The 20634-nt window shown below is 60.0% G+C and overlaps 1 protein-coding gene across 2 annotated transcripts in view; it reads left to right on the top strand.

Moving 5' to 3' along the window:
* Positions 1-7494: 7494 nt before the first annotated feature.
* LOC135974927 (C-type lectin domain family 2 member D-like) overlaps positions 7495-20634 on the top strand; it is a 33807-nt gene continuing 20667 nt past the window's right edge. Inside the window, exons 1-3 of one of the 2 annotated variants that reach the window (XM_065564264.1) lie at positions 7495-7698; positions 15256-15510; positions 16185-16283. In XM_065564264.1, coding sequence (XP_065420336.1) covers positions 15420-15510; positions 16185-16283 — 190 coding nt within the window. In that variant the 5' untranslated portion in view covers positions 7495-7698; positions 15256-15419. Of the gene's footprint in view, positions 7699-13158; positions 13642-15255; positions 15511-16184; positions 16284-20634 lie in introns of those variants that run through there. The other variant, XM_065564265.1, reaches the window with a different exon arrangement.

Here is a 20634-nt window from a genome sequence, read left to right as displayed (position 1 = left end):
CTGGGGGATCCCCCCGGGAAGCAGTTTGTCCAAGGGATGGAGAGGGATGGGCAAGGGGCAGTACAGGAGGAAGGGCGGGTGGGGGGTCAGGGATGTTGATGGGAACAGTCCAGGGGAGCTGAGCCGATCTCTACCCAGAGCCCACCTGGGTTGGTACCAGGGCAGGGGCTCTTTGGGTGCTGACCCCGCAGGGCTGAACTGGCCTGGGCTCTCCCAATGGGCTCCCGGCTGCAGCTGCTGTTGGGGGCACAAGAAGCCCTACAGCCAGGCATGGGGTGCATCAGTGTGCACAATGGGTGGTGGCTGGGGGGAAATGTGGGGAGGGGGGTTTCTGGCATATTTAATAACAGGTTGACATGTGTCCATCAACTTTTTTTGAGGGAAAATGTTGATCAGGGTGAAGGATTTGGGCTGTAATTATGTAACCCCTCTGCCACGTGGTGTCAGCAGCAACAAGGGTGTGGGTCAGTATCTCGGGGTTCCTTTAAAACCACAGAAGAGAACCGGCTCGAGCCCCCAGCCAGTAATCTGGAAAAACTCAGTGCCTGAGGCGCCTCTGAGAGTGTAACATCAAAAACAGCTTCCTGACAGAATTTGCTGCTTAGTTCGGCACACAGACTTTATTTCCCCTCCCACAGGACAGTAGGTCTCCACGCTCTTCCCAGGGCTGTGTTCCTAAAGGTGCAGGGCATCCCAATGCCTACACCGCCATTTGAACCATGGCCACTTGTTCCCTAAACTCACCTTTCCATGAAGACGGTGTTCCTGATCGCCATCACCTCGGCAAGAAGGGTGGGGAGACAACGGCTCTGATGGCGCATCCCCCCGTCACAGTGTTCTTCCCTGACCAAGTCACACTCAGACCCCCTACGAAATGCACTCCCAAGATGACGTCCACATTTCATATGAACCTATTCAGCTTCCTACCCTTTTATCTCAAACCTCATCAGGATAATAGGGAAGCCATCCCTCATGTCTGATATGGGGAGAACCTTGGCCTTCTATTTGGGCAGGACAGGAGCTTTTAGAAAATCTCTGAGACTCTTCCTCTCCATTGCAGATACGTCAAAAGGCACAGCGATTTCAGCTCAGAGACTTTCCAAATGGGTCTCGAACTGTATCAAAGTGTTACCAGATTCACCATGTAGCACCCCCATCTTCAATGCACACGCACTCTACGAGATCGGTCTCTTCCGTCGCCTTCTCCAAATGTGTCCCTGTATCAGAAATCTGCAGAGCAGCTACTTGGGTATCTCTGCGCACACCTTTGCAGAGCATTCTGCCTTCCTGGGAGACTCGGCTGCAGATCCCAGATTTGGCGCTATGGTGATATCACCTATAACAGACTTGACTCCGAAGCCCCAACCTCCAGTAGGGGGCACTGCTCGGGAGTTACCTACAGTGGAGCACCCATAGGAACGCAACTCAAAGTTACTCACCTTGTGCAGTAAGGATGGTTCTTCGAGATGTGTCCCTGTGGGTGCTCCACGACCCTCCTCCCCTCTACTTCACAGTTCTTGTCACTGACTGCTGTAGAGAAGGAACTGAGGCGGGTTCGCCCGTGCACGCTGGCTGCCTCGTGGCAGGCGGGGAGCAGCGCAGGCTGAATGGACACTGCTACCAAAGTTCTCCGGTCAGCAGCGCAGGGACGCAGACACACCTACATTGGAGCACCCACAGGAGGACACATCCCGAAGAACCGTGGTTACTGCTCAAGGTGAGTAACTTCTTTCTCAGCAGTCCAAGCAAACTGGAGCCACTGCTCTTCCCTCGGTGCCTCCCTGGCTGGGATCGACAGTGAGCAGGACACGGTGAGAGAAACACACAGATGCTTCTGTCATCACAACAGCCTGGCCCTGGCAATGAGTGTCAGAGCTGGAATCAAGTTGGGCTCAGTGCATGTGGCTGGGTGGTCAGTGAGTGAGACCCACCCCCCTCCCCCCGCCCTTAGAGCCCTAGATAGGTGAATCCCCCGCATAGGGCCTGGCCAGCTGAGTCTGCTCTTATCCTTGTATGACCATGGGAAGGGGGGATCCCACTGAGGGTGAGGCCTCCTTTCACACTGAGCCGTCCCTTTGAGGCTCCCTGCCCTGCTGTGGTGGGAGAGAGCAGAGACCATGAGAAGAGGGGAAGGGGGGATCCCACTGCGGGTGGGGCCTCCTTCAATGTGGTGGGAGAGAGCACAGACTCCCTGGGCACAGAGCCATGTGGGGCAGGGGCCAGTGAGCAGGGTTGGATACCTGCTCTCCCTCTGCTTTCCTCACTTCCCCAAGGTTTACATGCTCCACTAGGAGTCCTTCCCTGATCACTGGATCGGCTTCCAGAGGACCCAGGCCAGCCCTGGAAATGGGCCAGTGGCACTGAATTCGAGCCCAGGTGAGTTCCTCCTTCCCAGATCCCGATGCCAGAGCGAAGGGGAAGGAGAGGGATTGAATCCAGGGCTTCTGTGCTGCTGCCAGGCAGGAGTGAGCGGTGGGATCCCTCGCCTGGGACTGGGGAGAAGCTAGAGGCAGGAAAGGGACATCGCAAGCCCAGGGAGAGCGTGGGTCGGGTCCTGGGATAAAAGTTCCCGTTCAGTCCATTATTTATGGAGTGCAACAGAGTTATGAATGTAAGCGCCCAGGCTTGGCTTTTGAACGTGTTGTGCAGGTTTTCCTTTGAGGACAAGGATGGAAAGATCAGAAACAGTGATCGCTGTGTGACAAGTATTTGCCAATAAAACCTGTTACCTCACCAGCCGTGTCTCTCTCAGGTTCTGGGACCGACACGGGTACAACCCCACTGCAAACAACACAGGATCCGTCTCTTCTGGCCCAGTGAATATTTAATTATTTATACAAAATGGCAGAGCTCCAACAGGAGAGACTGAGCAAGCCGGACTCCAAATCAGACAGAGCAGGGACGTGGAGTTGTGTTTCCTACATCAGTGGCTCTCAATCTTTCCAGAGACAGTGACTCCTTTCAGGAGTTTGATTTGTCTTGTGTACACCCAAGTTACACCTCACTTCAGAACTACTTGCTTACAAAATCAGACAAAAATACAAAAGTGTCACAGCCACTAATACTGAAAAATAGCTGCCTTTCTCATTTTTACCATATAATTATAAAATAAATCAATTGGAATATAAATATTGTACTTACATATCAGTGTATAGTCTATAGAGCAGAATAAACAATCCATTGTCTGTATGAAAATTTAGTTTGTACTGACTTTGCTGGTGCTTTTTATGTAGCCTGTTGTAAAACTAGGCATATATCTAGATGAGCTGATGTACCCCTTGGAAGACCTTTACGTACCCCTGGTTGAGAACCACTGTCCTACATCACAGGTGAGTTCCAGAACCACCAGGCCATGCTGGAGGGGGTGGGGGTGGGGGCTCATGCTGCTTTCAGAATAGAACCAAGCTTAATTTTTTTTCACCCACTGGAATAATTGTTGTTTTCCAGCCAGCCCGAATGCCAGGCCAGAGGACCATACAGGCCGGCTTTGTCCTCCGCTGATATTTGCAGCCTGGTTTTTACTCCCACTGCGTTCGCTGTTCTCCTGCAGAACTACCTGACTCCCATCCCGGCCCATTCATCCTGTTTTAGGGTGACCAGACAGCAAATGTGAAAAATCGGTACGAGGGTGGGGGGTAATAGGTGCCTATATAAGAAAAATCCATGAATATCGGGACTGTCCCTATAAAATCGGGACATCTGGTCACCCTAATCCTATTCGGACAGGAACCGTTCTAGAGCTTGTGCCAATGTGGCAGCTTCAGGGACATTCACAGCAAGGCACGGGGCCATTTAGACAGCCCAGGAGTTACCCTGTTCCAGCGGATGGAGTTATGCTGGGGTAAATGAGAGCAGAAGGGGCCCTGCACTTTGCATGCCCGATGATCCGTGTGAATCAGGGACTCATGCCAGGGCTCCATGCGCTGCAGCACCCTGGCCTGTCTGGCCATGGGGCTGAGAAACTTGACTTCCGATGGCTGAAGCCCTGAACCAGGAGTTCCTGGCCACGCACAGCAAGGACAAGGCAGAGCTGCGGCAGCTCAGTGCCGGCTGTGCCAGCTGCAGCGAGAAGGTGCCCAACCCGGAGCAGCCGAACGCTGCGCTGCCCACAGAGCTGGGCCAGGCGTGTGCGTCAGCCTCTGCCAGTAGGAGCTGTGTGAGTGGTGGTGCCAGCTGGAGCTGCTGGGCAAGGAGCAGAATCCCATCCAGGTGGAGAGGACAACCTGGCTGTGTTCAAGGAAATGTGACTGGGAGGGGTGGGGCGCAGAGGCAGCAGCTGTAGGGTGCCAGAGGAATGGGGTGAAGAGGGGATCTGAGAGGGCTTGCCAGGGGACTGGGGTGCAGGGATCTGGGAAAGGAGGGAGTGCCAGGGGGAATGGGGGCCAGATGGGGAAGGGCTGCAAAGGTGACCGGTGTGGGAGGGAAGGGCTGCAGGGGAACGGGTGCAGGGATCTAGGAGGGCTGTGTGTGCAGGGTGGCGGGGGGATGTGCTGGTCAGAGGGCTGGAATGTAGGGGGAGGGTGGGGAATGGGGGTGCAGGAAGGCAGGGGTGTGGGGCAGGCTGCACAATGGCTGCAAGCCCAGGGGAAGGGAATGATGTACAGGGAAGGGGTTTCTGCTGTGGCTTTCAGGAAGGGGCCCTGGAGCTGACTTTCCATAAACCAAGCGCAATTATCTGAGGTCTGCTCTGCACCACAACCTGACATCGGTACAACTAAGCGTGAGACAAAGCCACGCCCCTGAGTGACAAATGACCTAACCCCCCTCCACCCCCCAAGGGTGACTATTTCCATTCCCAAAGGTACAATGGGACACCGCGTGTGGCCACCCCGAGCCCCTGCCCAGGGGCAGCAGGTTTGTATAATTTTTGGTGGTGTCCAGAACAGGTCCAAGTTCCCCTCCCCCCGCCTTGTAAGCCAATATACAGTAACTCCTCACACACTCGGAGGACCACTTAATATGATCTTTTCAAATGTTGTTTGTTCCATTAGCTAACTATTGTAAAGCACTTCGGATAAAAGTGCTATATAAAAAAACCCTTAATAATAATAAACATTTTTTGTTTTACACATACAAGCACACAACTCATATTTTAATATCAGTAGTCTTAACCTTTCTAATGTGATGGATGTGCCCTCTCTCCTCCACCACGGCAGCCCCTGAGCTGGGACTGGGCAGGAGGGGGGGGTCTCTCCCCCACCACAGAGCTGGGGCTGGGATGGAGGGGGGGGTCTCTCCCCCACCACAGAGCTGAGGCTGGGCAGGAAGGGGGGTCTCTCCCCCACCACAGAGCTGGGGCTGGGATGGAGGGGGGGGTCTCTCCCCCACCACAGAGCTGAGGCTGGGCAGGAAGGGGGGTCTCTCCCCCACCACAGAGCTGGGGCTTTGAAGGAGGCCATCTCTCCCTGGCAGCCGCAGCCTTGTAGCTGGGGAAAGTCGCCTCTTTGTCTGGCTGCTGCAGCCCTGCACATCCCAAATTCCCTCCACCCCCTCTTCTCATCCCACTGCCCCCTATTCCCCCCACGGCCACCACCTCACCTTACATGTGCATCTTCTCCAGGCACCTATAGTGGAGCCATGTGGGTGGCCCTTCGTTCTCTCGTGTGCAGCTGCCCAGGCATGCACCTTAGAGAACTATCCGCGGACCATCTGAATGGAGTTCTTGGACCACAGCTGGAGAACCTCTGAATTAGAGAACAGGCTCGTTTAAAGTTGGGCAATGCTCCCTTATAACGCTGTTTGGCAGCCGCCTGCTCTGTCCACTGCTTGCAGGAAGAGCAGCCCATTTGTAGAGCTAGTGGTGGGGGCTTGGAACCAGGGTGGACCTGCAGCCCCCCCCCCATCAGCTCCACGCTCCCCTAAGTTCCCTGTGCAGCAGCCGCCGAGCAGGCTAGCAATTGCTGGCAGTTCAGCTGTCCCTCCCCCCACTGCCATGTGCTGCTCCTGCCCTCTGCCTTGGAGCTACTCCCGGGAGACTGGTGCTTGCTGTGCAGGGGGGTGAGGAAGAGGGGTGCTAATGTCAGGGTTGTCCCCCTCTCCCTGCTCCTTTACTTTACCCCATCCATAGAGCAGGAGGGGGACACGACAGGGCTCAGGACGGAGGGAGCTTGCTGGCAGCAGCTGCTGTCTCAACTTGCTGATCTACTTTAAAAGGCAATGTACTTAGAGCGGGGTTAGCATACTGAAAGGGGCAATGTGCGTCTCTCTCTCTCTCAGACACATACAGGGTGTGTGTCTCTCTCTGCCATGCTGTCTCCCCTCCCTCCATTCGTGCTGCCTTGTAGAGTGGGAGGCTACATTAACAATGTGTTAACCCTTAAGGGCTCAGCGGAGTGCTAGTTCATCATTTAGCAGCAAGGCATCCCTGGGAAATACCCCAACCTCTTCCACCCTCTGACTCCACCTCCTCAACCAAGCTTCACAACCATCATCGCTGTGTACAGTATTAAATTGTTTAACACTTATACTGTATATATATATGTCCTTTGTCTGGCAAAAAATATTTCCCTGGAACCTAACCCCTAATTCTTATGGGGAAATTGGATTCACTTAACATCGTTTCGCTTAAAGTCGCATTTTTCAGGAACATAACTACAATGTTAAGCAAGGAGTTACTGTATAGTTTTAAAAATAATGTAAAAATGGGAGGGCTCTGGGGTGGGGCTGGTGATGAGGGGTTTGGGGTGTGGGAGGGATCAGGCAGAGGGTTGGGATGCAGGGATGAGGGCTGTGGGGTAGGGCTGAGGCGTTTGGGGTGCAGGCAGGCCAGAGAGGAGGACTCCCCCCAAGCCTTTCTCCGCTGGCAGCAGCAAGCTCCGGTGGAGGACCCCCCTCCCCCCCACACCACACTCACCTCGCACCACTGTCACTGCACATGCTCCAAAGACCCCTCTCAGGCCCAGGAAGCCCCCTTGCCTCCCCTGTGGTGGGTGTGGGCGGGGCTGCCATCACGTGTGACCTTCTTCCCTGCTGCTGCCCCTCATTGTAGCCTCACTGGGGGTGGGAAGTGGGGCTGCCCTTTGCCCAGCGTGGGGCAGGAGCGGTGACTGCAGGCAGGGGGCAGCCTGTGCTGGTCAGTGTCAGCTCCTGCTTTTTTGCCGCCTCAAGCGGCGGAAAAAAAACCAAAACCCAATTGAGCTGCCACCAAAGTGCCGCTGAGGAGCAAGACAGCGAGTGAAGGACCTGCCGCCGAATTGCTGCCAGTCTGGAGCGGGACAACTGAGCTGCCGTCGAAGTGCCACTGCCACCGAACTGGATGTGCCGCCGGACAAAGGACTCACCCCTTTCCATTGGCCACCCCAGGCATCTGCTTCCTTCGCTGGTGCCGGGAGGCTGGAGCTGGCCCTGGTGCTGGTGCAGGGTCCCGCCAGAAAAGAGAAGGATCCGAGGCGGAAGGGCAGGGGCACGGTCAGCCTGCCCTGCCAGTAGTGAATGCGGGGCGCTAGGACCCTGCAGCGGCAATTGATGCCGGAAGTGGGAGATCGGCTAAGCTCCGGGAGCGAGGAGCCTGCTATATAAAGCCCAGCGCGGAGAGCAAAGCGCAGCGTTGGGAGGCAGAGAACCAGATACCGAACGCTGTGCTGGCGAAAGTACCGGTCCCGCAGGTGCTGCCCGCCTGGAGTCCCCGGGACGCTCGAGTGACGGTACGAAGCTGCCCCGGGCCGGACAGACCGAAGGACCGAGCGGGACAGAGTCCTGGTAAGCCGCCGTTAGACGCGTTCTGGCGGTGCGGGTACGAAACGAACCGGGGGCGCTGTGCCGGGGCGCAGCCGGGGTCCCCCAACTGTGTATGGGCGGCCGGCCGGGGCCTCCCTGTGGCGCCCCGCCCCCCCCCCCCCGTGCCGCGCCGGCCGGGGCCTCCCTGTGGCGCCCCGCCCCCCCCCCCCCCGTGCCGCGCCGGCCGGGGCCTCCCTGTGGCGCCCCGCCCCCCCCCCCCCGTGCCGCGCCGGCCGGGGCCTCCCTGTGGCGCCCCGCCCCCCCCCCCCGTGCCGCGCCGGCCGGGGCCTCCCTGTGGCGCCCCGCCCCCCCCCGCCCCGTGCCGCGCCGGCCGGGGCCTCCCTGTGGCGCCCCGCCCCGCCCCCCCCCCCCGCCCCGTGCCGCGCCGGCCGGGGCCTCCCTGTGGCGCCCCGCCCCCCCCCCCCCCCGCCCCGTGCCGCGCCGGCCGGGGCCTCCCTGTGGCGCCCCGCCCCCCCCCCCCCCGCCCCGTGCCGCGCCGGCCGGGGCCTCCCTGTGGCGCCCCGCCCCGCGCCGGCCGGGGCCTCCCTGTGGCGCCCCGCCCCCCCCCCCCCCGCCCCGTGCCGCGCCGGCCGGGGCCTCCCTGTGGCGCCCCGCCCCCCCCCCCCCGCCCCGTGCCGCGCCGGCCGGGGCCTCCCTGTGGCGCCCCGCCCCCCCCCCCCCCGCCCCGTGCCGCGCCGGCCGGGGCCTCCCTGTGGCGCCCCGCCCCCCCCCCCCCCGCCCCGTGCCGCGCCGGCCGGGGCCTCCCTGTGGCGCCCCGCCCCCCCCCCCCCCCCGCCCCGTGCCGCGCCGGCCGGGGCCTCCCTGTGGCGCCCCGCCCCCCCCCCCCCGCCCCGTGCCGCGCCGGCCGGGGCCTCCCTGTGGCGCCCCGCCCCCCCCCCCCGCCCCGTGCCGCGCCGGCCGGGGCCTCCCTGTGGCGCCCCGCCCCGTGCCGCGCCGGCCGGGGCCTCCCTGTGGCGCCCCGCCCCGTGCCGCGCCGGCCGGGGCCTCCCTGTGGCGCCCCGCCCCGTGCCGCGCCGGCCGGGGCCTCCCTGTGGCGCCCCGCCCCGTGCCGCGCCGGCCGGGGCCTCCCTGTGGCGCCCCGCCCCGTGCCGCGCCGGCCGGGGCCTCCCTGTGGCGCCCCGCCCCGTGCCGCGCCGGCCGGGGCCTCCCTGTGGCGCCCCGCCCCGTGCCGCGCCGGCCGGGGCCTCCCTGTGGCGCCCCGCCCCGTGCCGCGCCGGCCGGGGCCTCCCTGTGGCGCCCCGCCCCGTGCCGCGCCGGCCGGGGCCTCCCTGTGGCGCCCCGCCCCGTGCCGCGCCGGCCGGGGCCTCCCTGTGGCGCCCCGCCCCGTGCCGCGCCGGCCGGGGCCTCCCTGTGGCGCCCCGCCCCGTGCCGCGCCGGCCGGGGCCTCCCCGTGGCGCCCCGCCCCCCCCCCCCGCCCCGTGCCGCGCCGGCCGGGGCCTCCCCGTGGCGCCCCGCCCCGTGGCGCGCCGGCCGGGGCCTCCCTGCGGCGCGGCGTAGCAGTTTGGTAAACTGTCTGTTAACTTGCTACCGCCTGTCCATGGGGTTGCGAATCAGGAGGGGATGGGGTATGTGGTCAAAAACGATCCCGATCTGCTTCCTGACCGGAGTGGCCGCTTTCATTGAATTCGTGAAAGGGGAGGTGTAGGGTTTGTGGGTATGGAGCGTGCCCCTGAGCCCAAGGTGAGACCACAGTGGCCCCTTTTCATTTTTTTCCACTGCCTTCTCCTTGCTTAGTTCCAATGACTGGGCTACTCGTGCACCTGTCACTGGTCCAGGGATGGTTGCAAAACGGGAGGGATGGGGTTGTGGTGGAAAACACTCCTGGTCTGCTTCCTCTGGGGGGATGGTTGCAAAACGGGAGGGATGGGGTTGTGGTGGAAAACACTCACACTGTGTTTCCTCCTGGCTAATGTGCCAAATTGATCTATTGCATGATTGAGGCATGCTGTTTCACTTTTTTTGTGTGAATCCATGAAAAGGGATTTTTTTGACTTTACTCTTCCAATTTGCATCATATACAAAGCAATTTTTGGGGCCCCTTCCATAAAAAAAAGTTGCAATACTCTAGTAACATATTTGGAAATGTAAAAAATAACCAGTGAAATACATTCAAAAATTAATTTGTAATAATTTGAAAATACACTAATTCCAACATTTGAAAACATTAAATGCTTTAATGGGATGTAGACATTTGCAGTTACATAATGGGCTCTCGCTGGGTGATGGTGATGGTTGGTGCAAATGGGCTGTCGCTGCCTGGGGGAGGTGCTGCTTGCCCAGGGCTCCGGGGAGAGCTGGGCTCTGGGTTGGGGGGTGCCCGGCTCACGGGGGCTGCGCTCAGGGATGTGGGGAGATGGGGTCAGGGGGGTGTCCGGCTCAGAGGGGCTAGGCTTGGAGCTGGGGGTCATGGCTGTGGGGGGATGGGGTCAGGGGGTTGTCCGGCCCCTCCCTTACCATGCCGCTTACCCCCTCTACCAGAGCCTCAGTGTGCCACATCCAGGACGCCGGGGGATGGGATGGGGGAAGACGGAAGTGTGGGGAGTCTCCGACAAACTCCGGGCCTGGGGCAAATTGCCCCACTTGCCCCCCCCCCCCCCCCCCCCCGGGCGGACCTGCTGAATAGTGGTTACTGGGAATGGGCCGGAGGGGGGGTGGGGAGTGTAGCAGATGACAATTTGAGGTGAATATTCTCTTGGCCAGATTCTACTGGGTTTATGGTGCTGTGTGCTATGGACTGGAGTGAATAACCAAGAATCGGTTTAATAATTATTCTCTAAATTCAGCTTTCTTTCTCTCTCTGTGAATTATCACTAATTCAAAATAGTGGTGTGCAAGTTGACTGGATAATGATAGTAGCATAATCTCTTGTTAGAACATTGTAAACCCTACTACCTGATTTTTATGTAATACACTCACTATACATAATACAAGAAATCCCTGATGTTAGAACCTGGCTATGCCGCTGCTGTAGGGGGCTCATCACCCAGCAGCTGGGGGCCACCATGTGGGCTCAGCAGGGCTGCTGGCCACGGGGCCAATGGCTGTGGGTGGGATCTCAGGAGTCATGTCCCAGGGATATGCCCCACTCCCCAGCACTGCTCCAGCTCTGAGCTGTCTCCACTGCCTGGGACCTGTGGGGCCCCACCTGCCTCCCCAGGGAAAGAGCCACCTGGGATTGGTGCAGAGGCTGGGCCAGTCTCAGCCAGTCCCAGAGGACGGCTGGGGGAGGGGGACAGTGTGGGAGGCTCAGCTGGGTCCTGCCAGGCATGTGGGTCCTGAGGGAGCCTGGCCCGGGTAGGCCCTGCTCCTGCTCCAGCCTGGCTGATTGCACCCCCAAGGGCCGGAGTTATCCTGCCCCAGGACAAGCTCTGTCTGCGCTGCCGGCTCAGCCTGGCAGACACAGTCACCTCCCATCAGGGCTGGGTATTGTGGCTGGGGGTTAGGGTGTGGGAGAGTAGGTCTCTAGTGGGGGTGGGGGGGTGCTGTGCAGTGGGGGGTGGGGAGATCTGTGTGTGTTGGGGCACTGGGAAGTGTGCAGGGGTCTGGGTGGGGCACTGTGCAGTTGTGGCAGTGGGGCGGTGGGGGGCACTGGGCAGTGAGGGAATCTGTGGGGGGGCTCTGGGTGGGGAGGGGCAGGGCACTGTGCAGTTGTGGGAGGGCTGTGGAGGGTCTACAGCTAGGGGGCACTGGGCAGTGAGAGGATCTGGGGGGGTTCAGAGTGGTCTGTGGGAGAGCACTGGGCATGGGGGTTTGTGGGGGTCTTTTCACGTATTCACACACAAAAACGTGAAACAGCGCGCCTCAATTGACCAATAGATCAATTTGTCACATTAGCCAGGAGGAAGCAGATCGACCAAAGGGGCCACTCTGGTATCACCCTTGGGGTCATGGGCCCGCCCCGAAGGGGAAGAAGCATGATGGGAGCACAGGGCCAGGCTGGCCAGTGTGCGTCTGGCAGCTCCTAGTTTGTAAACAGTGCCATTGTACCGGGCTGGGTGGAGCAGGGTTGTTCCTGCCGTGCCATGACCCATCTCCCATTGCCCCCGGCCAGCCCGTCGCTCTGAGGACTCTGCCCCCCATGTCCCCATTTCCCCCCTAGGGGACCACAAATATGTTTAGCACCAGGCCCACAAAAAGTTAATCCAGCCCTTTTTGGGGTGCAGGCTCTGGGATGGAGTTGGGGTGCAGGAGGGTTGCAGGCTATGGGTAGTTTGAGTGAGGGGTGCAGGCTCTCACCTGGGGCATGGGATTGGGGTACAGGAGGGGGTGCAGACATGTGGGCTCTGGGAGGGAGTTAGCAACTCAGCACGTTATATAAGAGAAATGAACTGCAGTGATTTCATATAGGCATAGAAACTGATAGAAGACACTTTTACATATTCAAAATGTGAGAGGCAGAGTTGGAGGGAGGGGGTGTCTGTACAATATTTCACCGCATTCAGTCTCCTGGCTGGATCAGTAACGTAGCCGTGTACAGGGCTGCCCAGAGGATTCAGGGGGCCTGGGGCAAAGCAATTTTGGGGACCCCTTCCATAAAAAAAGTTGCAATACTATAGTAACATGTATTTTGAAATGTAAAAAATAACCAGTGACATACATTCAAAAATTAATTTGTAGTAATTTGAAAATACACTAAATACATTATTTAAAAACATTAAATGCTTTAATGGTCTGTATACATTTACAATTACATAATGGGCTGTTGCTGGGTGATGGTGATGGTTAGGATGGGGTCGGGGGGGTGCCCCACCCCTTACCATGGCGCTTACCCCCTCTCCTGGAGCCTCAGCGTGCTGCGACCAGGAGCGGCACCGGACAGCGTTGGAGCCACCGCGCTGCAGTGCGCCAGGGCCGCTCCCGGACGCGGCACGCTGAGACACTGGGGGAAGACTGAGGCGGGGGCAGCCTCCGACATATTCGTGGGGGCCCCTGCGGAAAATTGCCCCACTTGGCCCCCCCGTCTGGGCGGCCCTGGCCCTGCAACATTTGTATAGGTTAGAGAGGAGCTGCGTTGATTAAGCTTTGACAGGCTAGGAATTGGAGGCCTGTGCCTTTAAGACCCCAGCCCCAGGAACCCGCCCCCTGCTCCGAGGCTGACATGCAGCGTCCCTGTGAGAACAACAAAAACAGCCTCTGCCCCCCCCCACACCCCTAGATTAGCGAGCACAGTGGGTGGCTCATCCCACGGGGTCACTGTTCCCCCCCCTCCCCCTCCCTAAACGGGGGTTTTGTCCCCGCACGGGGTCTGGCAGTGTCTCTCTCCCCCCCCCACCCCCAGCTTAACCCCGGCTCTCACCCCCCACCCCCTTCAGCCCCTCTTCTGCCGCTAGCTACAGTAGCTTGAACCCCCCCAGGCCAGTAAAATTCTGCCCCCTGCTCAGACCCTGACAGCCCCCCGCTGCGATTTGCCCCCCTTAATCCTTTTAAACCCCCCAAAGAGGAGGCAGCAAATCGTTAGCAGAAGTAAGGGCAGAGAGAGGGCAGTGGCTACAACGAAGGTTACTGGGCATGCTCAGTTCGAGTGAGCATGCTCAGTACACCCAAGGTAGCGACACGGGAGCGAGAGCACTTTGTGCTGATACACCGCCCAGCTACAAGGTGCAGGCGCTGCTCCCACGCGGCGTGAACCGCTGCAGCCTCAGGGCGCCCCCCACGACGACGCGCTGCTGCTGCCAGGGCGGGTGCCTCAGCACGAAAGAGTACGTCAGTGTTCGGGAGGGGAGTGAACGGGCGGAGCAGAGCGGAGCGTGGCCCGCGATTGGCTGAGAGTTTAGGGGGCGGTAACATAAAGCCTAGCGCAGGGGCTGGGCGGGGAATAGAGCTGGGCTCTCGCCCTGCTCGAGAGGGGGGAGTTAGCCCCGAAGCTGCCGGAGGGAGCGAAGGACCGAGCGGGACAGATTCCTGGTAAGCCGCCGTTAGACGCGTCCTGGCGGTGCGGGTAGGAGGCGAACCAGGGGCGCCGTGTCCGGGCCCAGCCGGGTCCCCCAGCCGAGTTCGCGTCGCCCCTCTCGCGGAGCGCAGCGCGGCCAGTGATTTGGCCGAGACTTTAGGGGCGGTGGCGCGGGTAGGAGGCGAACCACAGGGGCTGTGACCGGGCGCAGCCGGGGTCCCCGCCGTGTTTGGGTAGCTGGCCAGTTACATCCGCCCCACACACCCCCCCCCCAGCGCGCAGGCTGGTCCCGCGGCTGGCGGCTCGGGGGGGGGGGGGCGGCTGGCGGCTCGCGGGGGGGGGGCGGGGCGGCGGCTCTTGGCTGGTGGGGGTGGGGGCGGAGCGGGTCCGGACTCTCTGCGCGCGTGTCCCGGCGGCCAGGCCTGGGGGGGGGGGCGGCTCGCGGGGGGCGGGTCCGGACTCTCTGCGCGCGTGTCCCGGCGGCCAGGTCCCCCCGTCTCTCTCTTCTGCTCCCCCCCGTGTCTCTCTCAGCACGCGGGGAGGGGGCGGCGGCAGGTGCAGTGAAGGACGCTGCCCTTATACCCCTAGGATTCTGCTGACTACTTCTCACAGGTTAAAAAGTGGCAAAGGGGCGAATCGCAGCAGGGGGGTGGCCAGGGTGTGAGCGGGGGGCGGAAATTGCCTGGTCTGGGGGGTCGAGCAGCTGGAGGCAGCATTAGGAGAGGGGCTAAAGGGAAAATCAGGAATGGGGGGGGGGGGGAGGAGATGGTGGAGTTAAGCTCTTATACGTATTGATAATTGATACCGGTAGCACATTCCTACACGGAGCGGTATCCTTCACTACACCCGGCTCCTGGTGTTGCTTGGGGGAAGGGGTGGGCTGGGGGGGCGGGGCCTCTCTAGCCCCTCTCCTCTGCGGGGGTGGGGGCCTCTTTCCCCCCCTCCATCTGGGCTAGGGGGGCTCTCTTCCCCCTCTTCTCCTCCGGCCTGGGGGGGGGCGGCCCTCAGACCCCCTGGTCTGATAGCTGGGGATGGGGCACCTGTGTGTAGCATGGAGCTCCTTCTGCTCCCATTACCCCAAGTCGGTGCTGGGTGGGGCATCAGCGCAATGTTGCCCCCTGGCCCCCAGGCCGGGCTTCCCAGGGGCGTCCTCCCCCTGCCTGCATTGCCAATGAAAAAGATTTGGATGTGAAGTTTTAATGGTTCTATCACCTGCGGAGTGTGCGCCTGGCCTTAGAAAATAACAGCAGTATAAATGGAAAAGATGATTTAAATTGAGGCTTTGGACTTGGTGATTTTAATTGCCTTGATTTTACTCAATCCATCCTGGTTCCCTCCCTCCCTTCCCCCAGACCACCATTCCCCACTCCTGTTAGGATTCTCTAGTTGCTCTTGATTGCAGGAGGTATGTGTGGGGACGGAGGGTTTTCCTCCTGTCCACCCCAGCTGGCAGCCTGTGGTGGGTGGGCAGGGCCCATAGCAGATCTGCTCTCTGAAGCCCTGGGGGGCAGAGGGGGTTTAATCATCATGGCACATGGATTGGGAATGAGAAACCACAAATCACTGCGCTTCCCTCTCCCCCCTCCCTCCCCCCCAACCTGTCTTGCTTGGTCCGTCTTGGCCTTCAGATCGGCTGGAGAGTGTGGAGCAGGGAGGGGGACCAGGGCCAGGACCTCGGCCCCAATTCGGGTTTGCTGCTGCTGAATTGGACCCAGTCAGACCGAGAGGAGCTGAGCCGAGCCTAGCCCAGCGCCTGCAGCAGCGTCTGTAGCCTGAGTGTCGCTGAGAGACAATGGGGCCAGCAGCTGGGCCTCCTGAGAGAGAAGTGCCACTGCAGGGGAGTGTTAATAGCAATGGACACCTGGACACTGGCTGGGAGCGAGGTAATGGGGCATCGCTGCCTGGGAACAGGCTGGAGGGAGACACTGAGGCTGCCCCACATGGGGCCATGTTCTCAGTGGCAGCAGCCAGTGCCCAGCCCCCGTCTGTGGGCAGCAGGGACTGGATCTCCCCCAGGGGCTCTCAGGGCACCGATCCCTGGCTCACAGCTGCTGTCTGGCGCACACAGCGGTGGCCGTCGGGCTGTGCAGGGGCCTTTTGGGCTGGGTGTGTCAGACCCCCCTGTGACAGCCCTGGCCCATCTCTGCCTGGTTCCTTCTCCCCCCTTCTACTGTGTATGGCCAGTGTGGGACCCCAGTGTGCGGGGACAGGCCCACTTGGCAGTGTGGGCCCAGCCAGCGCTCTGCAGGGGGCAGAGCGGGGGTGGGGGGCAGCTTGAGCTCCTGTCACCAGAATGTGCGGGTCCTTATCTCTGTATCCCTGAGCTCACCAGGCCCTGTGACAGCCTGGCTGGGGGTGCCCGGGGGGGCACTGGGCTGAGGGGAAGGAGGGACTGTTCTGCCAGCCCAAGCGGGCCTGAGCCTCCAGGCTCCTCTCCCAGAGTGTCTGACGGGAGGAGCAATTGACAGAATGGTGCATGTTCTAGGGCAGCTCCAGCCCTGGTGCTGTCAGTGAGACATGTCCTCGCAGCCCTGCCTGACGGGTCTTTGTGTTTCAGAGCCTCATCATAACAGCAAGAAAAGTAACTGCAAGAAATGTACACTTGTCCTCACATTTGTGGTCTTAGTTCTTATCGTCGCTGTTATTGTCCTGGCAGGTGAGTTCTCTGCTCTCCGTCCCCCCTCTCTGCACATCCCATTCCCCCTGGAGCCACCACAGTCAGTCTCTCCTCCTGGCCTGTCTGGCTTATCCACCAGGGACAGAGGATTCCTGGGGGATGTTCCTCCCCGACCCGCCTCCTGCTCCCTCCCAGACCCCTGCACCTGGGCACTCTCTGTATCAGACGATTTGACTGACATTAGCTCCCCCCAGCCCAGCTCTGAGCACTTGGGGCCCCTCGCTATTGCCGGGCCCCAGGCACAGTCACTGGTACCCAGTGCAGAGTGGGGGTGATTGACAGAAGAAGGTGCAGGGCAGCATGTTGTCCCACAAACTTATACAGGATCGTTTTAGGGGTCAAGGCAAAGATGCCACATTTATTATTAATCTGTAACTATTAACAAATACCTCAATGCTTATACACATACAGTCACACACACACACCAAAATGTTCTGCAGCTGCTGGATAGTTACCAGTCCTGAGTGTAGTTTGAGTTCGCAGCTTGGGATCGTAGCTCGTGACAGCTAACTGGCCAGGAAAGCTGAGCGCGAGGGGGAGCCGGGTCTCTGTCAGGCGCGCACCGATGCTCCTTGATGTTGATAGCAGAACGTTACCCAAAGTTCTTCTTCGAGTGCTTGCTCATATCCATTCCATTAGGTGTGCGCGCGCCGCGTGCACGATCGTCGGAAGATTTTTACCCTAGCAACACCGGCGGGTCGGCTGTGGAGCCCCCTAGAGTGGCGCCTTCATGGCGCTGAATATATACCCCAGCCGACCCGGCGCCCCCTCAGTTCCTTCTTACCGCCCCTGACGGTCGTTGGAACTGTGGAGCGCGGCATAGCTGTCCTCCACTCTCCCTAGCTTACTTAGTCATTCAAAGTTATAGTTATAGTTGTAGTTCTAGTGTTTATAGTTAAATAGTTTTAAAGTTGTTATAGTTGTTATTGTAGTTCAGGGGGTTAAGGGGGTCGTCTCCCCCCTTTCTCCCCCGGCCGCGGGCCCGGGCTCATGCCCAACGCTCCCGGCTTCAAGCAGTGCGCCTCCTGCGCTAAGCCTATGCCAACGAGCGACCCGCATGACTCCTGTTTGAAGTGCCTGGGAGAGTCCCACCAAACAGACAAATGCAAGATCTGTAAGGCCTTCAAACCAAGAACCAAGAAGGAGCGGGACTTTCGGCTCAGGCAACTCCTAATGGAGGCGGCACTTAGCCCGGACACTCCTTCCACGGGCCAGACTCCGACGCCTAGCACTTCGGTGCGCAGTGCCCCGGCGGCACCGGCTATGACGACCACGCGAGTGGCGTCAGACAAGCCTCCCCGGCACCGGACCTCATCGGCACCGCAAACACAGCAAGTGCCGCGGCGCCGGTCATTATCCCCAGGGCATAAAAAAGCCCATAAGACGGGGACGGCCGTGCCGAAGACACTGGCTCCCCCAGTGCCGGGGGTAGAGCCGCGTCCGCCGGTGGAGCAACGGAAACAGGCGCCTCCAGCACCGTCGACTCCGGCGCCGAGGCCGTCGAGTCCGGTACAAATAGCGTCTCCACCGAGGCCGGCGGTGATACAGTGTCTCCCGTCGACTCCAGAGACCTTCGCGGCGGCGAGAGACTTGATAGCTCTCACGGAGCCGGCACCGCCTCAACCACCGGCACCGACTGTACCGTTGACTCGCCCGGTACAGTCAAGAGGGAAACCTGCCTTGATGCGCCCTCCATCACAAGGGCTGGAACCTCGGCGCCGATCCAGGTCCCGAAGCAGGTCCCCACGCCGCTCGCAGTCCCGGCACCGAATATCGTCTCGGCACCGGTCGTACTCGCGGTCAAGATCTTCTTCGCGGCACCGCTCTACGTCTCGGCACCGATATGATCGTCGGCACCGGTCAACGTCGAGACGTAGTTCTCGGCACCGCCATGCTCGACGCTCGACGCCGAGGGGCCGATCCCGGCACCAGGCATACTCTAGGTCCTCGTCGAGGTCCAGATCTGACTCCCGGCACCGACGAGGTCATCGGCACCGGTCGCGGTCCCGGCACCGATCGCCGGCACCGCACAGGGATAGATCATCTCCGGACCGGCACCGTGCGGCACCGCAGACCACGGGGATCGTTTCATCTTTCGCGGCACCGCCATGGCCGTCAAGATCGGCGTCTCGCTCCTCGGAGGACCTGTCGAAATCGGCATACCCCCCTCAGGGGCAGGCCGAGGAACGAGACTTGGGCCATTGGCAGGAGAGGGCAGAGGACCACTCTCATGGACCATCTCACTGGTCGTTTTGGACCCCGTGGGCGTATCACCAGGAGCAAGGGGCTTCATTACCATCGACCTCTCGCTCGGGTCACTCGGTCAGAAGGGCCCCAGAATCCACCATCTCTCGGCCTCCGCCTGGAGGCGTGGAGGCTTCTGTGTCCACACCACCCGACACCGTGGACCCAAGTGCAGGTGACGCTCCGACCCAAGACCAGGGGGACCGGGACCCCCCCTTGGATCCACTACCACCGGAGGCGTCGTCCTCCTCCTCTCCGGATGAGGCAGTGGCGGGCACTTCATGCACGGGTCCCCCTCCGATAGATCTTCGGGCTCACCAGGATCTCCTGCGCAGGATGGCCCGTAATATGGACCTGCAGACGGAGGAGATAGTGGAGGTGCACGACCCGATCGTGAACATCCTTGGATCGGATGCCCCATCGAGGGTGGCGTTACCCTTGATCCGCACGATCCAAACGAACGCGGATACGATATGGCAGACTCCTGCCTCCATTCCACCCACAGCGAGAGGGGTGGAAAGGAAATACTTTGTCCCATCTAAGGACTATGGGTATTTGTACACACACCCCCAACCGTGTTCACTGGTGGTGGAATCAGTGAATGCACGAGAGCGCCACGGCCAGCAGGCTGCAGCGCCAAAATCAAAAGAGGCTAAGCGGCTTGATCTGTTTGGCCGTAAGGTTTACTCAGCCGGAGGGCTACAACTTAGAGCGGCGAATCAACAGGCGCTACTGAGCCGCTACAATTTCAACTCCTGGAACTCTATGGGGAAGTTTAAGGAGTTGATTCCCCAAGAGTCCAGGGAAGAGTTTGGAGCCATGGTTGAGGAGGGTAAGAAGGTGGCTCGGACATCCTTACAGGCCTCCCTGGACATAGCGGACTCGGCCGCAAGGACCCTGGCCACAGGTATCGCTATGCGCAGGACCTCCTGGCTCCAAGTTTCGGGTTTGCCCCCTGAATTACAGCAGACCCTACAGGATTTGCCCTTTGAAGGACAGGGGCTGTTCTCGGAGAAGACGGACTCTCGATTGCAGAGCCTCAAAGACTCCAGGACAATCATGCGCTCCTTGGGGATGCATGTTGCGGGTCCCCAGCGCAGACCATTTAGGCCGCAGCCTCAACGTTTTTACCCCCCTCCACCTCGTCAGAGACAGGACCCTGCCAGAAGGCGAGGGCGAGGTGGTAGGAGAAGATGGGCTGGCCCTCAACCCGGTCAGAACCAAGGGCCACCAAGACCACCTTCAGGTCCTAGACAGAACTTTTGAAGGTGCGGTCGAGGACGGCGCCCCAGTCATCCCCCAGGATCCAGCTCCCTCCTTTCGGGATCGCCTCTCCCACTTCCACCGTGCTTGGTCCCTTATAACTTCGGACCGTTGGGTCCTCCGCACGGTGGAGAGGGGATACGCTATCCAGTTTTCTTCTATCCCCCCCTCCCACCCCCTTTCCCCGTCCCTCTTCAGGGACCCTTCTCACGAGCAACTTCTTATACAGGAGGTTTCTACGCTCCTGGCCATGGGAGCCATAGAGGAGGTTCCGATAGACTTAAGGGGCAGGGGATTTTATTCCCGTTACTTCCTGATCCCCAAGTCCAAAGGAGGTCTGCGGCCCATCTTGGACTTGCGCGGACTCAACAAATTCGTAGTAAAGTTGAAGTTCCGCATGGTCTCTTTGGGGGCCATTATCCCTTCCCTCGATCCTGGAGACTGGTTCGCCGCCCTCGACATGAAAGACGCATACTTTCACATCTCAATTTACCCACCTCACAGACGCTTCCTGCGATTCGTGGTAAACACGGTGCACTACCAATTTACAGTCCTTCCCTTCGGCCTATCCTCGGCCCCAAGGGTGTTCACGAAATGTATGGCTGTCGTGGCAGCGTACCTTCGTCGGCAAGGGATACAGGTGTTCCCGTACCTAGACGACTGGCTGGTGCGCGGTCGCACCAAGGAGCAAGTTCAAGCTCACGTCCACAGAATAGTGCACACATTCAACAAGTTGGGCATCCTACTCAACAAGGACAAATCCACTCTAGAACCTACCCAGAGAATAGAATTCATCGGCGCAGTTCTAGACTCCAGACGTGCA

The sequence above is a fragment of the Chrysemys picta genome, chromosome 12 (assembly GCF_011386835.1).
Source record: "Chrysemys picta bellii isolate R12L10 chromosome 12, ASM1138683v2, whole genome shotgun sequence".
In the NCBI taxonomy this organism is placed as follows: domain Eukaryota; kingdom Metazoa; phylum Chordata; order Testudines; family Emydidae; genus Chrysemys; species Chrysemys picta.
Note: the sequence above shows the minus strand (reverse complement) of the source record. Positions and strands in the feature narration are given on the sequence as shown.